Below are 18,293 nucleotides of genomic sequence, written 5' to 3'. Positions count from 1 at the left end.
GTTCTTCAGGGCACCCCTCAAACCTAGAGCAATTTGAAGGTGGGGGTGGGAGGGGCGGGGGTCTTGGGGCCATCGTTGCATTAAGAAAAGAAATCATCATCTATTTACAGGGAGAAACGGGAGGAGGCCGTTTGGTGGGGAGGGGGGAGGAGGAGGAAGGGGAAGAAAAAAGGTATTTACAGATGGGGGGAGGAGGGGGGGCCTGGAATCTTCTTGCCTCCTCCTTCTTCCACCCTCCCTTTGGGAGCCCCCTCCCACTGGGGAAGAAAGGGCCAAACCTGTGATACCAGGGGGGGAGAGGAATCGTGGGCCCCCGCCTCAGCAGAGAAGAGGGGAGCTTGTTCCCAGTAAGAGGCTGCGGTGGGTGGAGGCAGGTCCGAGGGGAGGGGGAGGGGGCAGGAGGGGCGGGCCCAGCTCCCCCCTTGAAGGGGACACACCTGTTTCAACTGGGAGCTTCTTTTTTTTAAAGGGGGGGGGGGAGAAGGGGAACCTAACCTGCTTAAAAATAACAGCATCCGTGTTTCAGAGGCAAACAGGCCCAGCAGGTCTTTTGGGGGCTGGGGGGGGCACAGGTGGGAGAGACCTAGTGCAGGAACTGGACACGAAGCTGGAACTAAAACCATGTTATCATTTTGTTTTCTCCGGGGGGGGGGGGGGGTGTTAAAAACAAGAGGGACTTAAAAAACAAGCTGGGACCCCCCCCCTTTTTTTTGAGAGGGGTGGGGAGGAGAGGGAGTTGGGGAGAGGGTCAGCAGAAACCGCAGGGCGATGGTGTGCCCCCCCCCCCCACTTGCGGAGGCACCAGCCTGGACTGATGACCAAGAAAGGAGCCCTGAAGCCACAGGATGACCGTTCACTGCTTTTTTTCTGCTGCCTCCCTGTGCAAAGGAGGGGTCGCGAGGGAACCTCCAATGGTGTCGGGAAGAGGTGACTGCCCCCTCCTGTCCGGCGCCCCACCCCTGACCGACTGCCCCCTTGACCAACAGGAGGGGGGTGGGGTGCCGCTTGGTCCCCGGCCATGAATCCCCCTCCTCCTCTTCCTCCTCCTCCTCCTCCGTTGTTCACAGTTCAGAGAAGTCCGTGTGAGTGGCCGGTGGGGGGGCAGGGGGTGGTGGAGGGGACCTGCCCCCCGGCCCAGAGGCAGCTCCTCAGGACGTGTTGGCGATGGGTCCCGTGCCACTGCCGTCCCCCGGCGTGCCCTGGCTCCGGTCCGGTCCGAGTCTCCCCTCGCCTGCAGCAAAAGGGGAAAGTGAGCCTTGACCACCTCCCCTCCTTCCTTCCTTCCTTCCTATCTAAATATTTGCTTTTTTATTTATATATATATATATATATATATATATATATATATATATATATATATAAAAATAAATAAAAATAACCGGCCTCTGAGTCTCCGGAGGTTCAGAAGACCTGTGTGTGTGTGTGTGTGTGTGTGTGTGTGTGTGTGTGTGTATCTTTTGTTGTGAACTGGCCTGAGTCCCTCTCTGGAGGTTGAGAAAACCAGTATATTTATATTTATTATATTATATTATATTATATTATATTATATTATATTATATTATATTATATTATATATACACTGGTCTTCTCAACCTCCGGAGAGACTCAGGCCGGTTCACAACAAAAGATAGATATATATATATATACACACACACACACACATACTGATCTTCTCAACCTCCGGAGAGGGACTCAGGCCGGAGATATATATATATAAACAAATATACAAATAAATAAATATAAATATATAAATAAACAAATATATATACACACACACATACACACTGGTCTTCTCAACCTCCGGAGAGGGACTCAGGCCGGAGATAGATAGATAAATAGATAGATAGACAAATATATACACACACACACACACACTGGTCTTCTCAACCTCCGGAGAGGGACTCAGGCCGGTTCACAACAAAAGATATATATACACACACACACACACACTGGTCTTCTCAACCTCTGGAGAGGGACTCAGGCCGGTTCACAACAAAAGATACACACACACACACACACACACACACACACACTGGTCTTCTCAACCCCTGGAGAGGGACTCAGGCCGGTTCACAACAAAAGATATATACACACACACACACACACACACACACTGGTCTTCTCAACCTCTGGAGAGGGACTCAGGCCGGTTCACAACAAAAGATATATACACACACACACATACACACACTGGTCTTCTCAACCTCTGGAGAGGGACTCAGGCCGGTTCACAACAAAAGATACACACACACACACATACTGGTCTTCTCAAGCTCCGGAGAGGGACTCAGGCCGGTTCACAACAAAAGATTCATAAACAATAGTGTAAAATATCACATCACATAATGCACTAATACATAAAATAATTACATAAGACCAAGTCATCAGAATGAAATCACAATTCATCACCATCTGTCCGTGTGGCCAAGAGTTATTGACTTACTCATCGAATGCTAAATTCCAAGTTTTCACCAGCTTTCTAAAAGTCAGGAGAGAAGGGGCAGTTCTAATCTCCAATGGGAGAGAGTTCCAGAGCCAAGGGGCCACCACCGAGAAGGCACTGTCCCTCGTCCCCACCAGACGCGATTGCGAGGGTGGTGGGACCGAGAGCAGGGCCCCTCCAGAAGATCTTAATAACCTTGATGGTTCATAGGGGAGAATCTGTTCGGACAGGTAAACTGGGCCGGAGTCATATTACACTATGTAACACTATGGTTTATGTCCCTGGGTTGTCAATGCCATTCTCTAATTGGTACTCTCACAAGGGGAAAGTTTATTAAACTGCAAAAGACTTGGGTTTTTACGGGAGGGACATTATTTGTTATAGTTTTTCAATGAATATCCCACAACCTAGTTTGTGGCAACCACAACAAAACAAAGAAGTTTCTGGAGTCTAAAAAACATTTCCAAAGTAAGTGCTGCACAATGAAACAGGAAATAACACTTTCAAACCAGGGACAGATTTTTTTTCCCCAGATTTTGTGACATAGTGTTATGCAACTCTTGCCCCCAAAACACAAAGTCCAGGCACTCACTGTGTGCGGTTGTCGAACTCGTTGCTGTTCCCACCGAAGTGGTCTGAGACCGGATGTGTGGCGGAATGAGGTTGGAATTCAGGCCCGGCTGAATGGACAGCTCTGCAGGGGGAACACAGAGGTAGAGATATTTATTTATTTATTTACAGCTTTTATATGGAACAAATCAAGAACTTTGGTCCCAAAGCAAGGCGCGGCTGCTGGAGCTGATGAACAACTGCACTGCATCCTGTCAGATCCCCAAAATCTGGAGGAAAGCAAGAGTCATCGCCATCTTGAAGCCAGGCAAAGACCGTAATGACCCAAAAAGCTACAGACCAATCTCCCTGCTGTGCCACCTCTAGAAAGTTCTGGAGAGACTTATTTTGCATAGAATTATGGAAAATATAGACCCCTGTCTGATTCCACAGCAAGCTGGCTTCAGGAAAGGCAAAAGCTGCACATCGCAAGTGCTGAACCTCACTCAGCACATAGAAGATGGCTTTGAAAGGCAGCAGATCACAGGAGCTGTCTTCATAGACCTGTCAGCAGCCTATGAGACTGTGAACCACTGCTGCCTCCTCCTGAGGAAAATGTATAATATCACAAAGGACGACCACCTCACCCGCCTCATAGGAAACCTGCTACAAAACAGGAGCTTCTTTGTTGAGTTCCAGGGCCAGAGAAGCAGATGGCGGACACAGAAGAGCGGCCTGCCTCAGGGGAGCGTGCTTGCTCCATCCATGTTCAACATCTACACAAATGACCAGCCACTGCCAGAAGGGACAGAGAGCTTCATCTATGCTGATGATCGTGCCATCACCGCCCAAGCAGGGAGCTTTGAGAGGGTAGAAGAGAAGCTCTCCGAAGCTCTAGGTGCCCTTACTGCCTATTACAGGGAAAACCAACTGATCCCTAATCCATCTAAAACACAGACATGTGCCTTTCATCTCAAGAACAGACAAGCATCCCGAGCTCTGAGAATGATTACCTGGGAAGGAAGGAATCCCACGGGAGCATTGCAGTGCACCCAAATCCCTGGGAGTCACTTTGGACTGTTCTCTGACCTCCAAGAAGCACTGCCTGAACGTCAAGCAAAAAATGGGCACTAGAAACAATATCATACGAAAGCTGACTGGCACAACCTGGGATCACAACCAGATACTGTGAAGACATCTGCCCTTGCGCTCTGCTACTCTGCTGCTGAATATGCATGCCCAGTGTGGAACACATCTCACCACGCTAAAACAGTGGATGTGCCTCCTAATGGGACATGCTGCATTATCACAGACTGTCTGCGCCCTACACCACTGGAGAAATGACACTGCTTAGCCGGGATTGCACCACCTGACATCCGCCAGGAAGTAGCAGCCAATAGTGAAAGGACCAAGGCAGAGACATCTCCAGCTCATCCCCTGTTTGGGTATCAGCCAGCACGTCAACGACTTAAATCTAGAAATAGCTTTCTTAGATCTACAGAGACACTCGCTGGAACACCTCAGCAAGCTAGAGTCCAAAAGTGGCAGGCTCAAACCCAGCACCTCAATCCGTGGGTGATGCCAGATGAGAGACTCCCCCCTGGGCACACAGAGGACTGGGCGACTGGGAAGGTGCTGAACAGACTGTGCTCTGGCACCACGAGATGCAGAGCCAACCTCAAGAAATGGGGCCACAAAGTGGAGTCCTCGACATGCGAGTGCGGAGAAGAGCCAACCACTGACCACCTGCTGCAATGCACCCTGAGCCCTGCCACATGATGCACAAGGGAGGACCTTCTTGCAGCAACACCAGAGCCACTCCAAGGGGCCAGAGACTGGTCAAAGGACATTTAACCAAATACCAAATTTGCAAAATTTGTGTTGGTTTTTTTGTTTTGTTTTTTTATCTGTTTGTTTGTTTTGTTCTGTTAGAAATGTAATACAATGTTCTGGTTGTGGATGACTTGATAAATAAATAAGCTTTTATATTCCGCCCTTCTCCTCACCCCATAGCAGGGGAGTCAGGGCAGATTACAGTGTACACATATATGGCAAACATTCAATGCCAATTTTTGACATACAAACATATACAGACATACACAGAGGCTATTTAACAGGCTACACACAATTGGTTGGAAACCCACTCCGACCTGGGCTGGCTTCAAACTCATGACCTTTTGGTCAGAGTGATCTTAATGCAGCTGACACTCAGACAGCTGCACCACAATCCTGTGATAGATCCTGTGGCTCCAGTGGTCCACACACAGAGATGTTTCAGACACCTTGAGAGAAGGACACATATCTGCGGCCTTCCTCCTTTGGGGATCACTGGACTCTCGGTGCCCTGCGGCCCCTGGATGACCCTGGAGTTGACCAAATGCCCTCTCCCCCCTCCCAGGGCTTTAAATGGACAGCCAGCCCCCCTCCAGCTCCCTTAGGACAACCACTGTGGCCCCTTCTGCTTGACCCCGTGGGTCCCAATGCTGCCCACTCACCCACAGGGCTGAAGTTGAAGAGTGGGGGCAGCTCGCGGCCATTGGGTAGCCGGGCGTTGGGCTCTCGCAGCTCGTCGAAGAAGCTGTTGGCGCACGCCTCGAGCGGGGAGAGGCGCGTGGCTGGCGTGTACTCCAGCAGCCGGCTGCACAACGAAATGGCCTCCAGCGGCGTGCGGGGCTTGAACACCTGCGGCAAGGAAGGGAGGGGAGGGGGTCAGCCACCGGACGATGGCCTTTCCTAGTCCCGACCCACTGGCATGTCTCCCTCCTTCGTGGTACCTTGATCCAGGGGTGTGCTTTGATCTGGGGGAACTTGAACTCTGTGTAGTTGGGGTTCATCTCTCGGATCTGTTCTCGCGTCGGCGTGCCCAGCACCTGCAGCAGGGAAGGAAAGGGAGGGAAGTGGCACTCGGCAGGCAGCACAACTCTGGCTTCAGCCAATACACTCACCCCTACTCTGGCACCCCTCCTCTTAGAAAAGTTCATTGGAATATTGGGGGGGGGGGGGGACAAAATTCAAACTTCTCGGGGATCAATGCACTTGCTCAGGAGCGTCTTGGGCATTCCCAAAGGCAAACCGAATGCCCAGCCTCTCCTCCTGCCAGCATTTATTTATTTATTATTTATTCCGCGCATTTCTACCCCGCCCTTCTCAACCCCCGAGGGGGGACTCTGGGCGGCTTACAATAGTAAGATAAAATATATATCAGCAACCATTAAAACAATCCAGTGATACAACACAACTAATAAAAACCAATCTAATGATCAACGTTCGCCAAGCTCAGAATCCGTAAATTCATTCTGCATTGTCATAATCCTATCCAATTCTAGTCGTCAATTGTCCTTTGTCTGTCTGCCAGATTACCCAAAGGCCCGGTCCCATATCCATGTTTTTAGTTTCCTTCTAAACAAGAGGAGGGATGTCGATGACCTCATTTCCCCAGGATGTGAATTCCACAGGCGAGGGGCCACCACTGAGAAGGCCCTGCTCCTTGTCCCCACCAATTTCACTTGTGATAGAGGCGGGGCCGAGACCAGGGCCTCCCTAGAAGAGCTCAAACTTCGAGGCAGGACATAGAGGGAGATGCGTTCAGTCAGATATGTTGGGCCGGAGCCGTATAGGGTTTTGTAGGTCAAAAGCAGCACTGTGAATTGTGCTCGGAACTGGATCGGCAGCCAGCGGAGCTGACACAACAGGGGGGTGGCATGCTCCCTGTATGTCGCTCCGGTGAGTAATCTGGCTGCCTCCCGCTGGACTAATTGAAGTTTCCAAACAGTCTTCAAGGGCAACCCCACGTAGAGTGTGTTGCAGTAGTCTATTCGGGATGTAACAAGAGCGTGGACCACTGTGGCTTCCTCCCTAGGACTTCCTCTCACGTATGTATACATGGTATGTTCCCTCCATGGACTCCATGGACACATAAGGCCCCTTCATCTCTATAGTCAAGCTTGGGATGGAGAATGACCCAGGAACGGCCAAGACGATGAAACGGATGAGGATTGGAATGAGAGGATATAGCTCTTTTTAAATTATTATTGCACTGTCTTTTTTCTCTAAATGCACTTGCTTTTGCTTTAGAATGTATATATTGATGGCATCGAATTGTGCCGATATGTAGACCGCCCTGAGTCGCCTATGGGCTGATATAGGCGGGATATAAATAATGTAAAATAAATAAATAAATAATAGTCCGCTTTCTCCATGGGGCACGAAGGGAGGTGGGACAGGCCCAGCCCCACTCCCCATGGACTATGACCAGGCACAATGTAAAGACCGGGAGTGTGAACCAGGAAGCCCACTTGCAATTACCTTGATGATCTCCACCAGCTGGTCCACACCGCTGTCGCCGGGAAATATGGGCTGGCCCAGGAGCAGTTCCGCCAGGACACAGCCGGCCGACCAGATATCTAGCCAAGGCAAGGGTGGACAAAGAAGAAGAAGAAGAAGAAAGGGGGGCCTTCAGCACCAGTTGAATCTCTTGGGGGGGAGGGGGGCAGCAGGCCAAGACCACAGGTCAAACTCCATGGGGAGAGGAGGGGCAGCTCCTTGTGGTTGAGTGTGAGTGCATGCAAAGGGCTGAAGGGAGGGGGTGGCCGTGGTCTCACCGATGTTGGAGGTGTAATCGGTGGCTCCGAAGATGAGCTCCGGGGCCCGGTAGTAGCGAGAGCAGATGTAGGAGACGTTGGGCTCTCCCCGCACCAGCTGCTTTGCGCTGAGAGGGAGAAAAACAGAAGAATATAGATTTTATATTGCATGTAATATTACTTATAATATTACAATACAATGGTATAGTACAATATAGTAATATATAATACTGATACTGCACCGGGATAGTGGCGCAGCTGGCTGAGTGTCAGCTGCATTAAGGTTACGCTGACCAAAAGGTCATGAGTTCGAAGCCAGCCTGGGTTGGAATGGGTTTCCAACCAATTGTGTGTAGCCTGTTGTCGACCTTTGCAACCCAAAAGACAGTTGCATCTGTCAAGTAGGAAAATAAGGTACCACCTTAAAGTGTGGGGCGGCTAAATTAACTGATTTATGAGGCCGTAAAGAAGACTTCCCAGCGGGGAAGCATGCGGGGAATGCAGAAGTGCTTCATCAGTGTCGCAGATGGACGATGAAAGCGACAGCTCCCCTGGCGGCCAGAAAAAAGTTAAATAGCCTCTGTGTATGTCTGTATATGTTTGTATGTCAAAAATTGGCATTGAATGTTTGCCATATATGTGTACACTGTGATCCGCCCCGAGTCCCCTGCGGGGTGAGGAGAAGGGCGGAAGAGAAAAGCTCTAAATAAATAAATAAATAAACAAATAATACTATGTCAATAATATAATATATTGCATGTATACATATATTATAGTATTATTTGTTTATTTATGTCAATAATATAATATATTGTATGTATATATAGGGGCCCCCCGGTGGCGCAGTGGGTTAAAGCACTTGTTGATCGAAAGGTTGCAGGTTCAATTCCAGGGACTGGCGTGAGCTTCCGCTGTCAGCCCTAGCTTCTGCCAACCTAGCAGTTCGAAAACATGCAAATGTGAGTAGATCAATAGGTACCGCTCCGGCGGGAGGGTAACGGCGCTCCATGCGGTCATGCTGGCCACATGACCTTGGAGATGAGCGCCACCCCCAGAGTCAGACATGACTGGACTTAATGTCAGGGGACTACCTTTACCTTTATGTATACATATCTCGTAAACCGCTCTGAGTCCCCTTCAGGGTGAGAAGGGCGGCACAGAAATGTCATAAATAAATAAATAAGAGGGCTCTCCATCACTCAACCCAGAAGGACCAGGGTCCAAGGCCCCGCAAGACCCCTCTGCCTTCTTTTCCTGAGCTAAACACCCTGGTCAATCACTGACCGCCTTGTTGCTGGGCTGTGCAGGTCCAGAACAGAAGAGCACCCGGTGCCTGGGCCATGGCAGAAGCTCCACTGTCCAGGCAGCAGGGGAGCGGACAAGCAGGACTGCAACCCGGATGGACATATGGATGCCAAAACCCCTAACTCCCTGCTCCACAAAGCCTTCAATTCACAAAGTGCCCCCCCCCCCTTGTGCTCCCCCTCACCTGCCGAAGTCACAAAGCTTCAGTACGGCCGTGTCGGGGTCCACCAGGAGGTTCTGGGGCTTGATGTCCCGGTGACAGACACCTTGAGAATGGATGTAAGCGAGGCTGCGGAAAAGCTGGTACATGTACACCTGAGGAATGAGAGGGAGACGGGCGTTCACGTGGTGGCTCCTGTCCACACCTGGGCGTCATCAGGTGGCTATATATTTGAAAGGCTCTTTTTACTGTACGTATTGGGAATATTGTTATTCTCTGGACTGCGTGGCCCTTCTTTTAGTAGTAGCCGTACATTAGCTGCTGCAAGCATTTCGATAGAATAGAAGAACATTGTCATTAAATGCTAGGGAAGCACACATCACAAAACAACACTCCAAGCCCCCCAAGGGCACATCAATGCAAAGCCATGGAGTAGAATATTGTTACAACCTCAGATTAAAGCTGTGAGCATTTACGTTTGAGTAAAATGGGAAGTCTGGTCAAGGTAGGCACTCAATGAAATGATCAAATCCAAAGAGGCATTGCAAACTGTTAGAATTGCAACCTGCCAGTGATTCCCAACTTTTCTCTCTCCTGGAACAGAAAACTGAGTGACTTGGAAGTGCTGAACCCAAATCCCTGGGAGTCACTCTATGCATGCTCCCACGGGAGCATTGCAGCGCACCCAAATACCTGGGAATCACTCTGGACCGTGTCCTGACCTACAAGAAGCACTGCCTGAACATCAAGCAAAAAGTGGGTGCTAGAAACAATATCATACAAAAGCTGATTGGCACAACCTGGGGATCACAACCAGACACAGTGAAGACATCTGCCCTTGCGCTGTGCTACTCTGCTGCTGAGTATGCATGCCCAGTGTGGAACACATCTCACCACGCTAAAACAGTGGATGTGGCTATTAATGAGACATGCCGCATTATGACAGGGTGTCTGCGCCCTGGAGAAATGACACTGCTTAGCTGGTATTGCACCACCTGACATCCGCTGGGAAGTGGCAGCCAATAGTGAAAGGACCAAGGCAGAGACATCTCCAGCCCATCCCTTGTTTGGGTATCAGCCAGCACGTCAACGACTTAAATCTAGAAATAGTTTTCTAAGATCTACAGAGACACTCGCTGGAACACCTCAGCAAGCGAGAGTCCAAAAGTGGCAGGCTCAAACCCAGAACCTGATATCAAAGGAGAGACTCCCTCCTGGGCACACAGAAAACAGGGTGACTTGGAAGGCGGTGAACAGACTGCGCTCTGGCACCACGAGATGCAGAGCCAATCTTAAGAAATGGGGCCACAAAGTGGAATCCACGACATGCGAGTGTGGAGAAGAGCAAACCACTGACCACCTGCTGCAATGCAACCTGAGCCCTGCTATGCTGATGATCATGCCATTACTGTTCAAGCAAGGAGCTTTGAGATGGTGCTCTTACTGCCTATTACAGGGAAAACCAGCTGATCCCTAACCCATCTTAAACACAGACATATACCTTTCACCTCAAGAACAGACAAGCATCCCGAGCTCTGAGGATTATTACCTGGGTTTTCTAAGATCTACAGAGACACTCACTGGAACACCCCAGCAAGCAAGAGTCCAAAAGTGGCAGGCTCAAAACCGGAGCCTCAACCAATGGCTGATACCAAAGGAGAGACTCCCCCCTGGGCACACAGAAGATTGGGAGACTTGGAAGGCGCTGAACAGACTGCGCTCTGGCATCACGAGATGCAGAGCCAACCTCATGAAATGGGGCCACAAAGTGGAATCCTCAACATGCGAGTGTGGAGAAGAGCAACCACTGACCACCTGCCGCAATGCACCCTGAGCCCTGCCACATGCACAAGGGAGGACCTTCTTGCGGCAACACCAGAAGCACTCCAAGTGGCCAGATACTGGTCAACGGACATTTAATCAACTACCAAGCTTGCAAACTTTGTGTTTTGTCTGTTTGTTTGTTTTGTTAAAAATGTAATACAAATGTCTGGTTGCTCCTGACACGATAAATAAATAAAATAAAATAAATCCCTCCTGGAAAGGCAGCCAAGAAGGAACCGGAGAAATCCCTCAAGCAGAAAGATTCACAACGGACGACGAAGGGACAGGTACCTTCACGTAGATGACAGGGATGGTCTGCTTGGCTTTGGTGAAGTGCCGGGCCACACGGTAGACGGTCTCTGGCACAAAGTCCAGGACTAAATTGAGGTAAACCTCGTCCTTCTGCAACAGAATGTGGGGAAAAGGGGGATTACAATGGGACCTACAGAACAACTCCCATCGGACCCAAACAGCAACAGCAGGAACACGGAAGAGCGTACATGGGTAAGTGAGGAGTGCAGCTTCCATTTCAAGATCAAGACAAAAAAATACACTTTCAAGACGCAAATATGCAGCCTTCCTTTTCAACAGGAGACATTTGTTTGCTGTGGAAGTTCTGACCACAGAAAGACCCAGGGTTGTGCTGTCAGCCCCAAGGATGGAATATTCTGGAAGGAAGACATTCGACTGCAACCACACCGTGTGACAGTGGACTCAGCTCCAGAGAGAAGAACGTGACCCACAGCTGAGGACTAAGAATGCCCTCAAAACAGGCTGTGGCAGGAACACCAGAGTGGAGGCCAGCTAAGGGAAGCCCCTGCTCAGGACAGACCACCGCCCTGTGGCTACCCAAAGCCAGGTGTTTTCGACTCCAACTCCCACCATTCTGTGGTCTGTGGCTTTGGGTAGGATGTATTTTTTGAAGCATGGGTATGCAAAACCATGGGCACCAGATCCATGGATCCATCATCATTTATTATTTTATTTATTATTATTATTATTATTATTTATATCATTATTATTATTATTATTATTATCCATCATCTGCAAAACAGAGTTGCCTGGCTAGGCCGGTGCCCATTCCCAAAGGCCTGGCACAGTATTTTCTGGACAGACAGACTACACAGGACAAGGAAAGGATGCCTGAGAGTTCTAATGGGATGCCTGTCAACAAAGGAGTGCGTGTTCACCAGAAGCTGTTCCCAATCGGATTTTCTGGGGGTGAGGGGGGCAAGAACCAGCAACGCCGCTGCAAGGTTCCATCAGGACCCAAGGATGACAAGGATTTAGGCCTCTAGGTTCTTGTAGGTTTTTTTCGGGCTATAGAGCCATGTTCTAGAGGCATTCTCTCCTGACGTTTCGCCTGCATCGATGGCAAGCATCCTCAGAAGTAGTGAGGTCTGTTGGAAGTAGGAAAAATGGGTTTATATATCTGTGGAATGGCTGGGGTGGGGCAAGGAGCTCTCTGCTGAAGCTAGGTGTGAATGTTTCAGCTGACCACCATTAGCATTTGAAGGCTTGGCTGAGCCTGGGAAAATGTTCTGGACACAGCATATTATTTGAGAACACAGAAATGCTGGACCACTCCAACAACCACCATGTCAGACTACACAGAGAAGCCACTGAAATCCACAAGCATGTGGACAATTTCAACAGAAAGGAAGAGACCATGAAAATGAACAAAATCTGGCTACCAGTATTAAAAATCTCTAAAATTACAACAGCAAAACAGCAGAGAGGAAACAACCAGGCACATCTTAACACCTCTCAACAGAACATTTTCCCAGGCTCAGCCAAGCCTTCAAATGCTAATGAAGGTGGTCAGCTGAAACATTCACACCTAGCTTCAGCAGAGAGCTCTTTGCCCCACCCCAGCCATTCCACAGATATATAAACCCATTTTCCTATTTCCAACAGACCTCACTACCTCTGAGGATGCTTGCCATAGATGCAGGCGAAACGTCAGGAGAAATGCCTCTAGAACATGGCCCTATAGCCCGAAAAAACCCCACAAGAACCTAGCCATGAAAGCCTTCGACAATACATTGATTTAGGCCTCGCTTAGCCCAGAAACTCAGGGCTGCCTTGGGAAGTTGTTATCTCTTAACTTAATGGACACCAAGGCAGGTGAGGGGCTTCCAGGAGGCTGTTTTACACCTACACACACACACCCCGCTGGCTCACCTTTTCCCCACTGGAGTAGAAGAAATACCGCAGGCGCACAATGTTGCAGTGGTCCAGCTTCCGCATGATCTGCAGCTCCCGGTTCTGCAGAGGAGAGAGACCAAGGTGAGGGGCGCAACCCGAGGATGACGGAAGGGGAGGGGAGGGCAGGCCGGGCGGGGCATCACCTTGAAGCGCTTGTCCTGCAGCACCTTCTTGATGGCCACCAGCTCCCCCGAGTCAGCCAGGCGGGCCTGGTACACCACTCCGAAGGAGCCGTTGCCGATGACCTTGATGTCCGAGTAGGAGACCTCCTGCGGGCGGTCCGGCCCTTGGCCCGGCGTGGCCACCACCGTGGTCACCTTCCCGCTATCCCCTGCAATAATAATAATAATATAATAACACTTTGTTTGTACCCCGCTACCACCATCTCCCCAAGAGACTCAGTGCGGCTTACATGAGGCCGAGCCCAAACACAACAACAACAACAATAATAACAACACGTTATTTGTACCCCGCTACCACCATTTCCCCAAGGGACTCGGTACGGCTTACATGAGGCCGAGCCCAAACACAACAACAACAACAATAATAATAATAATAACAACAACACTTTATTTGTACCCCGCTACCACCATTTCCCCAAGGGACTCGGTACGGCTTACAAGAGGCCGAGCCCAAACACAACAATACAAGCAATAATAATAATACAAGCAATTAAAAACATAAACAATAAAGTACACAACATTATCAATAATGCAAGGAGGAAGGAAGGAAGGAAGGAAGGAAGGAAGGAAGGAAGGAAGGAAGAGGAGTGTCAGGGGCCTGGCCTCGGCCCCCTTGCCTTGCCTGGCCCGTTCTCTCCAGGGTTAGACCGGGGTCTCTGGAGGAGGGCTTGCGTCCCTCCTGCTTTGCCCCTTGACCACCACCCTTGCTGCCCCTCAGGAGGAGAGAGTGACCCTCGGCATCTCCCTCTGAGGCTCGGCCTAGGACTGAACTTCCCACTCAAGGAGGGGGGCACCAAGATGCCCTGCTTACCTTTGAAAATGGCATTCAAAGCACTCCCAACAGATGGCCATCCAGTGGGAGCCCGTGTGCCCCACTCCCTTGACCACTGGGGTGCCCCTCAGCACCTCCCTCTGAGGTGTGTGTGTGTGTGTGGAGGGGGGGTCTTGACCTAGGGCTGCACTGAGATGCCTTGCTCACTTTTGAAAATGGCATTCAAAGCACCCCAAATAGATGGTCATCCAGGAGGAGCCCGTGTGACCCACTCCCTTGACCACTGGGGTGCTTCTCTGAGGTGTCTGTGGGGGGGGGGGTCTTGACCTAGGGCTGCCCTGAGATGCCTTGCTCACCTTTGCCCCCACCCACCCCCACCTGGGCTGCCCCCTCGGCACCTCCCTCTGAGCTCTGAGGTGTGTGTGTGGTGGAGAAGGGTCTTGGCCTAGGGCTGTACTGAGATGCCCTGCTCACCTTTGCCCCCACCCACCCCTACCCCCACGTGTGAAAATGGCATTCAAAGCACCTCCAACAGATGACCATCCAGGAGGAGCCTGTGTGTCCCGCTCTCTTGACCACTGGGGTGCTTCTCTGAGGTGTCGGGGGGGGGGGAGTCTTGGCCTAGGGCTGCTCACCTTTGCCCCAACCCGCCCCCACCTAGGCTGCCCCCTTGACCACTGGGGTGCTTCTCTGAGGTGTCTGTGTGGGGGGGGGGGGGGGGCTGCACTGAGATGTCCTGCTCACCTTTGCCCCCACCCACCCCCACCTGGGCTGCCCCCTCGTCACCTCCCTCTGAGGTATCTGTGTGTGTGGGGGGGGGGGGGGGGGTTCTTGGCCTAGGTCTGCACCAAGATGCCTTGCTCACCTTTGCCCCCACCCACCCCCACCCCCACCCCCCATTCAGAGCACCCCCAACAGATGGCCATCCAGTGGGAGCCCGTGTGCCCTGCTCCCTTGACCACTGGGGTGTCCCTCGGTGTGTGTGGGGGGGTCTTGGCCTAGGTCTGCCCTGAGATGCCCTCCTCACCTTTGAAAATTGCATTCAAAGCACACCCAACAGATGGCCATCCAGGAGGAGCCTGTGTGACCCACTCCCGTGAACACTGTCCCTCTGAGGTGCGTGTGTGTGTGTGTGGGGGGGGGGGGGGGGTGTCTTGGCCTAGGTCTGCCCTGAGATGCCTTGCTCACCTTTACCCCCCTCCACTCCTACCCCCACCCCCCCATTCAAAGCACCCCCAACAGATGGCCACCCAGGAGGAGCCTGTGTGCTCCACTCCCTTGACCACTGTCCCTCTGAGGTGTGTGTGTGGGGGGTGCTTCTCTGAGGTGCTTCTCTGAGGTGTCTGGGGGGGGGGGTCTTGGCCTAGGTCTGCACTGAGATGTCCTGCTGACCTTTGACCCCACCCACCCCTACCCCCACCCCCCATTCAAAGCACCCCCAACAGATGGCCATCCAGGAGCAGCCTGTGTGCTCCACTCCCTTGACCACTGGGGTGCCCCTCGGTGTGTGTGTGTGTGTGGGGGGGGGGGGGGTCTTGACCTAGGTCTGCACTGAGATGCCTTGCTCACCTTTACCCCCACCCACCCCTACCCCTACCCCCAGCCCCCATTCAAAGCACCCCCAACAGATGGCCATCCAGGAGGAGCCTGTGTGCTCCACTCCCTTGACCACTGGGGTGCCCCTCGGTGTGTGTGGGGGGGTCTTGGCCAAGGTCTGCCCTGAGATGCCTTGCTCAGCTCACCTTTGCCCCCACCCACCCGTGCCCCCACTTGGGCCACGCCCCTCCCGTCTGCGGTTGCCAGGCAACCAGATCCTCCTCCTCCCTTTCCCTTACTTAGTGGGCCACCCCCCTAACCCCTAACCTGAACCCGGATTCTCAAGACCCCTTCCCCAGTCCAATGACCTCCCCGTGACGTCACCGCGAGAGACCCAGGCCCAGGTATCTATCATAATAATCCTCATCATAATAGGAATAGAGACAGAACAGTGAAGGGAGGGGGGTGCGACCCTGGAGACCCCCTTTCCCCCTCTCCGCGCAGACTCACTTCCGAGCTTGAGTCCCGGGAAGGAGCCCCCCGACGACAAGCTCCCTCCCCCTCCTCCGCCCCCTCCTCCAGGCCCGGGCCCGGCGGCCTTGCTCCCTGCGGGGGGCGGCAGCGGGGGAGGGGGGGCCGAGGCGGCGGAGGAGGAGGGGGCGGCGGAGGTGTTGGGGGCGGCGACGGCGGCGGCGGGGGGCGCGTTGGAGGGGTCGGCGAAGGAGCTGGTTCTAGGCCGCGAGGAGGAGCCGCCCGCGCTGCCGCTGCTCATGGCGAGGCCGGGACGCGGAGAAGGAGGAGGAGGAGGAGAAGCCTGGCTCCCTATCTAGAGAGAGAGGCCGTCGCCACCACCACCACCACCGCCGCCGCCACCGCCGCGAGGCCCCACGGGAAATGGAGTCCCCTCCACTCTCTCGCCCCAGTGCCGGCAGCCGGACTCCGCTTCCCAGAAGGCGCCGCGCCGCCCTCCCGAGGCGCCGCAAAGCACGACGGGAGCGAAATGAGTTCCCCCGAGCCCGGCACGACTACACTTCCCAGACTGCGCCGCGCGGCAACGACTCCCACACTGACAGACCGACCTACCTTCAGGGGCGCGGGCGGGCCCCCCTCCTGTTTCTCCCCCTGTTCCTCCCGCTCCGCCTCGGCGCTGCTCCATGTCGGCGGTGTGGGCGGAGGGCCCTCCCGGGCGGAAGGCAAGCGAGCTCGGGCTGCGGCCTGGGCGCCGCGGGGCACGACGGGAGGCCGCGGGCCCTGCTCTGCTGCTCCCGGCATGCCCCGCGCCCAGCCTTAGCAGCAGGAGGCAGGAGGAGGAAAGAGTCTCGTGACCCGGCGGCGGAAACTACGTCTCCCGTCGTGCTTCGCGGCAGGAAGTGTGAGGGTTGGGACGCCCCCCCCCCCGAAAGGGCTGCTGGGAGGTGTAGTCCCGCGGGAGAGAGAGGGAGGAGACTCCGCTCCCATCAGCCTCTTGGATGCTCCGGGCCCAAAGGCAGGCAGGAAGGAAGTATTAGTATCCCTGTATTGCCGAAGGCTTTCATGGCTGGAATCACTAGGTTCTTGTGGGTTTTTTCGGGCTGTATGGCCATGTTCTAGAGGCACTCTCTCCTGACGTTTCGCCTGCATCTATGGCAAGCATCCTCAGAGGTAGTGAGGTCTGTTGGAAGTAAGAAAATTGGTTTATATATCTGTGGAATGGCTGGGGTGGGGCAAAGAGCTCTTCTCTGCTGGAGCTAGGTGTGAATGTTGCAAAATAGCAGAGAGGAAACAACCAGGTACATCTTAACACCTCTCAACAAAAGATTTTCCCAGGCTCAGCCAGGCCTTCAAATGCTAATGAAGGTGGTCAGCTGAAACATTCACACCTAGCCCCAGCAGACAAGAGTCCTTTGCCCCACCCTGGTCATTCCACCGATATATAAACCCATTTTCCTACTTCCAACAGACCTCACTACCTCTGGGGATGCTTGCCATAGATGCAGGCGAAACGTCAGGAGAAAAATTGCCTCCAGAACATGGCCATATAGCCCGGAAAAACCTACAAGAACCTATTAGTATCCCTATTGGAATATGGATTAATGGACAATGAGAGTGGATGCTGATTCTACTGATGAGACGTGATGGATTGCTATTTTGTTGTATTGTTGTATTGATGTTTTGATGTGAATTAATTGATATTGCTGTCTTAATTGAGTAATGATCTGTTTTGTGCTGCTGAATTCGTTGTTAACCGCTCTGAGTCGCCTGAGGGCTGAGAAGAGCAGTATACAAGGGAAGTAAATCAATCAATCAATCAATCAATCAATAATAAGTAGGTTCTTGTGGGTTTTTTCGGGCTATTTGGCCATGTTCTAGAGGCATTCTCTCCTGACGTTTCGCCTGCATCTATGGCAAGCATCCTCAGAGGTTGTGAGGTCTGTTGGAAATAGGACAATGGGTTTATATATCTGTGGAATGACCAGGGTGGGACAAAAGACTCTTGTCTGCTGGAGCTAGGGGTGAATGTTTCAACTGACCACCTTGATTACAATTTGATGGCTTGGAAGTGTCTGGGGGAATCTTTTGTTGAGAGGTGATTAGATGTCCTTGAGTTGTTGTACTTTTTTCCGGGCTATAGGGCCATGTTCTAGAGGCATTCTCTCCTGACGTTTCGCCTGCATCAATGGCAAACCTCCTCAAAGTTAGTGAGGTCTCTTGGAAATAGGAAAATTGGGTTTATATATCTGTGGAAAGACCAGGA

The 18,293-nt window shown here is 52.2% G+C and overlaps 1 protein-coding gene across 2 annotated transcripts; it reads right to left on the bottom strand.

Annotated features, from left to right (window-relative positions):
• Window positions 1–604: 604 nt before the first annotated feature.
• LOC132780118 (glycogen synthase kinase-3 alpha-like) lies at window positions 605–16,897 on the bottom strand. 2 transcript variants are annotated; one of them, XM_067461179.1, is made up of 11 exons: window positions 16,643–16,897; window positions 13,213–13,400; window positions 13,046–13,129; window positions 11,153–11,263; window positions 9,062–9,192; window positions 7,594–7,700; window positions 7,298–7,395; window positions 5,767–5,862; window positions 5,488–5,674; window positions 3,036–3,137; window positions 605–1,231 (listed from the first exon to the last, which is right to left on the bottom strand). In XM_067461179.1, the coding sequence occupies exons 1-11, from the start codon at window positions 16,713–16,715 to the stop codon at window positions 1,149–1,151; spliced, it is 1,260 nt and encodes a 419-aa protein (XP_067317280.1). In that variant the 5' UTR covers window positions 16,716–16,897; the 3' UTR covers window positions 605–1,148. The 2 variants fall into 2 exon arrangements, with proteins under 2 accessions (XP_067317280.1, XP_067317279.1); XM_067461178.1 differs by lacking the exon at window positions 16,643–16,897 and adding an exon at window positions 16,070–16,519.
• Between the last annotated feature and the right edge of the window lie 1,396 nt (window positions 16,898–18,293).

Source organism: Anolis sagrei, chromosome X, assembly GCF_037176765.1.
Source record: "Anolis sagrei isolate rAnoSag1 chromosome X, rAnoSag1.mat, whole genome shotgun sequence".
In the NCBI taxonomy this organism is placed as follows: Eukaryota; Metazoa; Chordata; class Lepidosauria; order Squamata; family Dactyloidae; genus Anolis; species Anolis sagrei.
This window is presented reverse-complemented; position numbering and strand designations above follow the sequence as displayed.

Bases quoted from the DNA above. Each gene is read 5' to 3' on its own strand.
- LOC132780118 (XM_067461178.1), bottom strand. From the start codon at position 16,331: ATGAGCAGCGGCAGCGCGGGCGGCTCCTCCTCGCGGCCTAGAACCAGC. The intron at 13,401-16,069 runs GTGAGTCTGCGC...TTATTATTGCAG, and splicing joins CCCGGGACTCAAGCTCGGAA to GGGATAGCGGGAAGGTGACC. The intron at 13,130-13,212 runs GTGATGCCCCGC...TCTCCTCTGCAG, and splicing joins TGCAGGACAAGCGCTTCAAG to AACCGGGAGCTGCAGATCAT.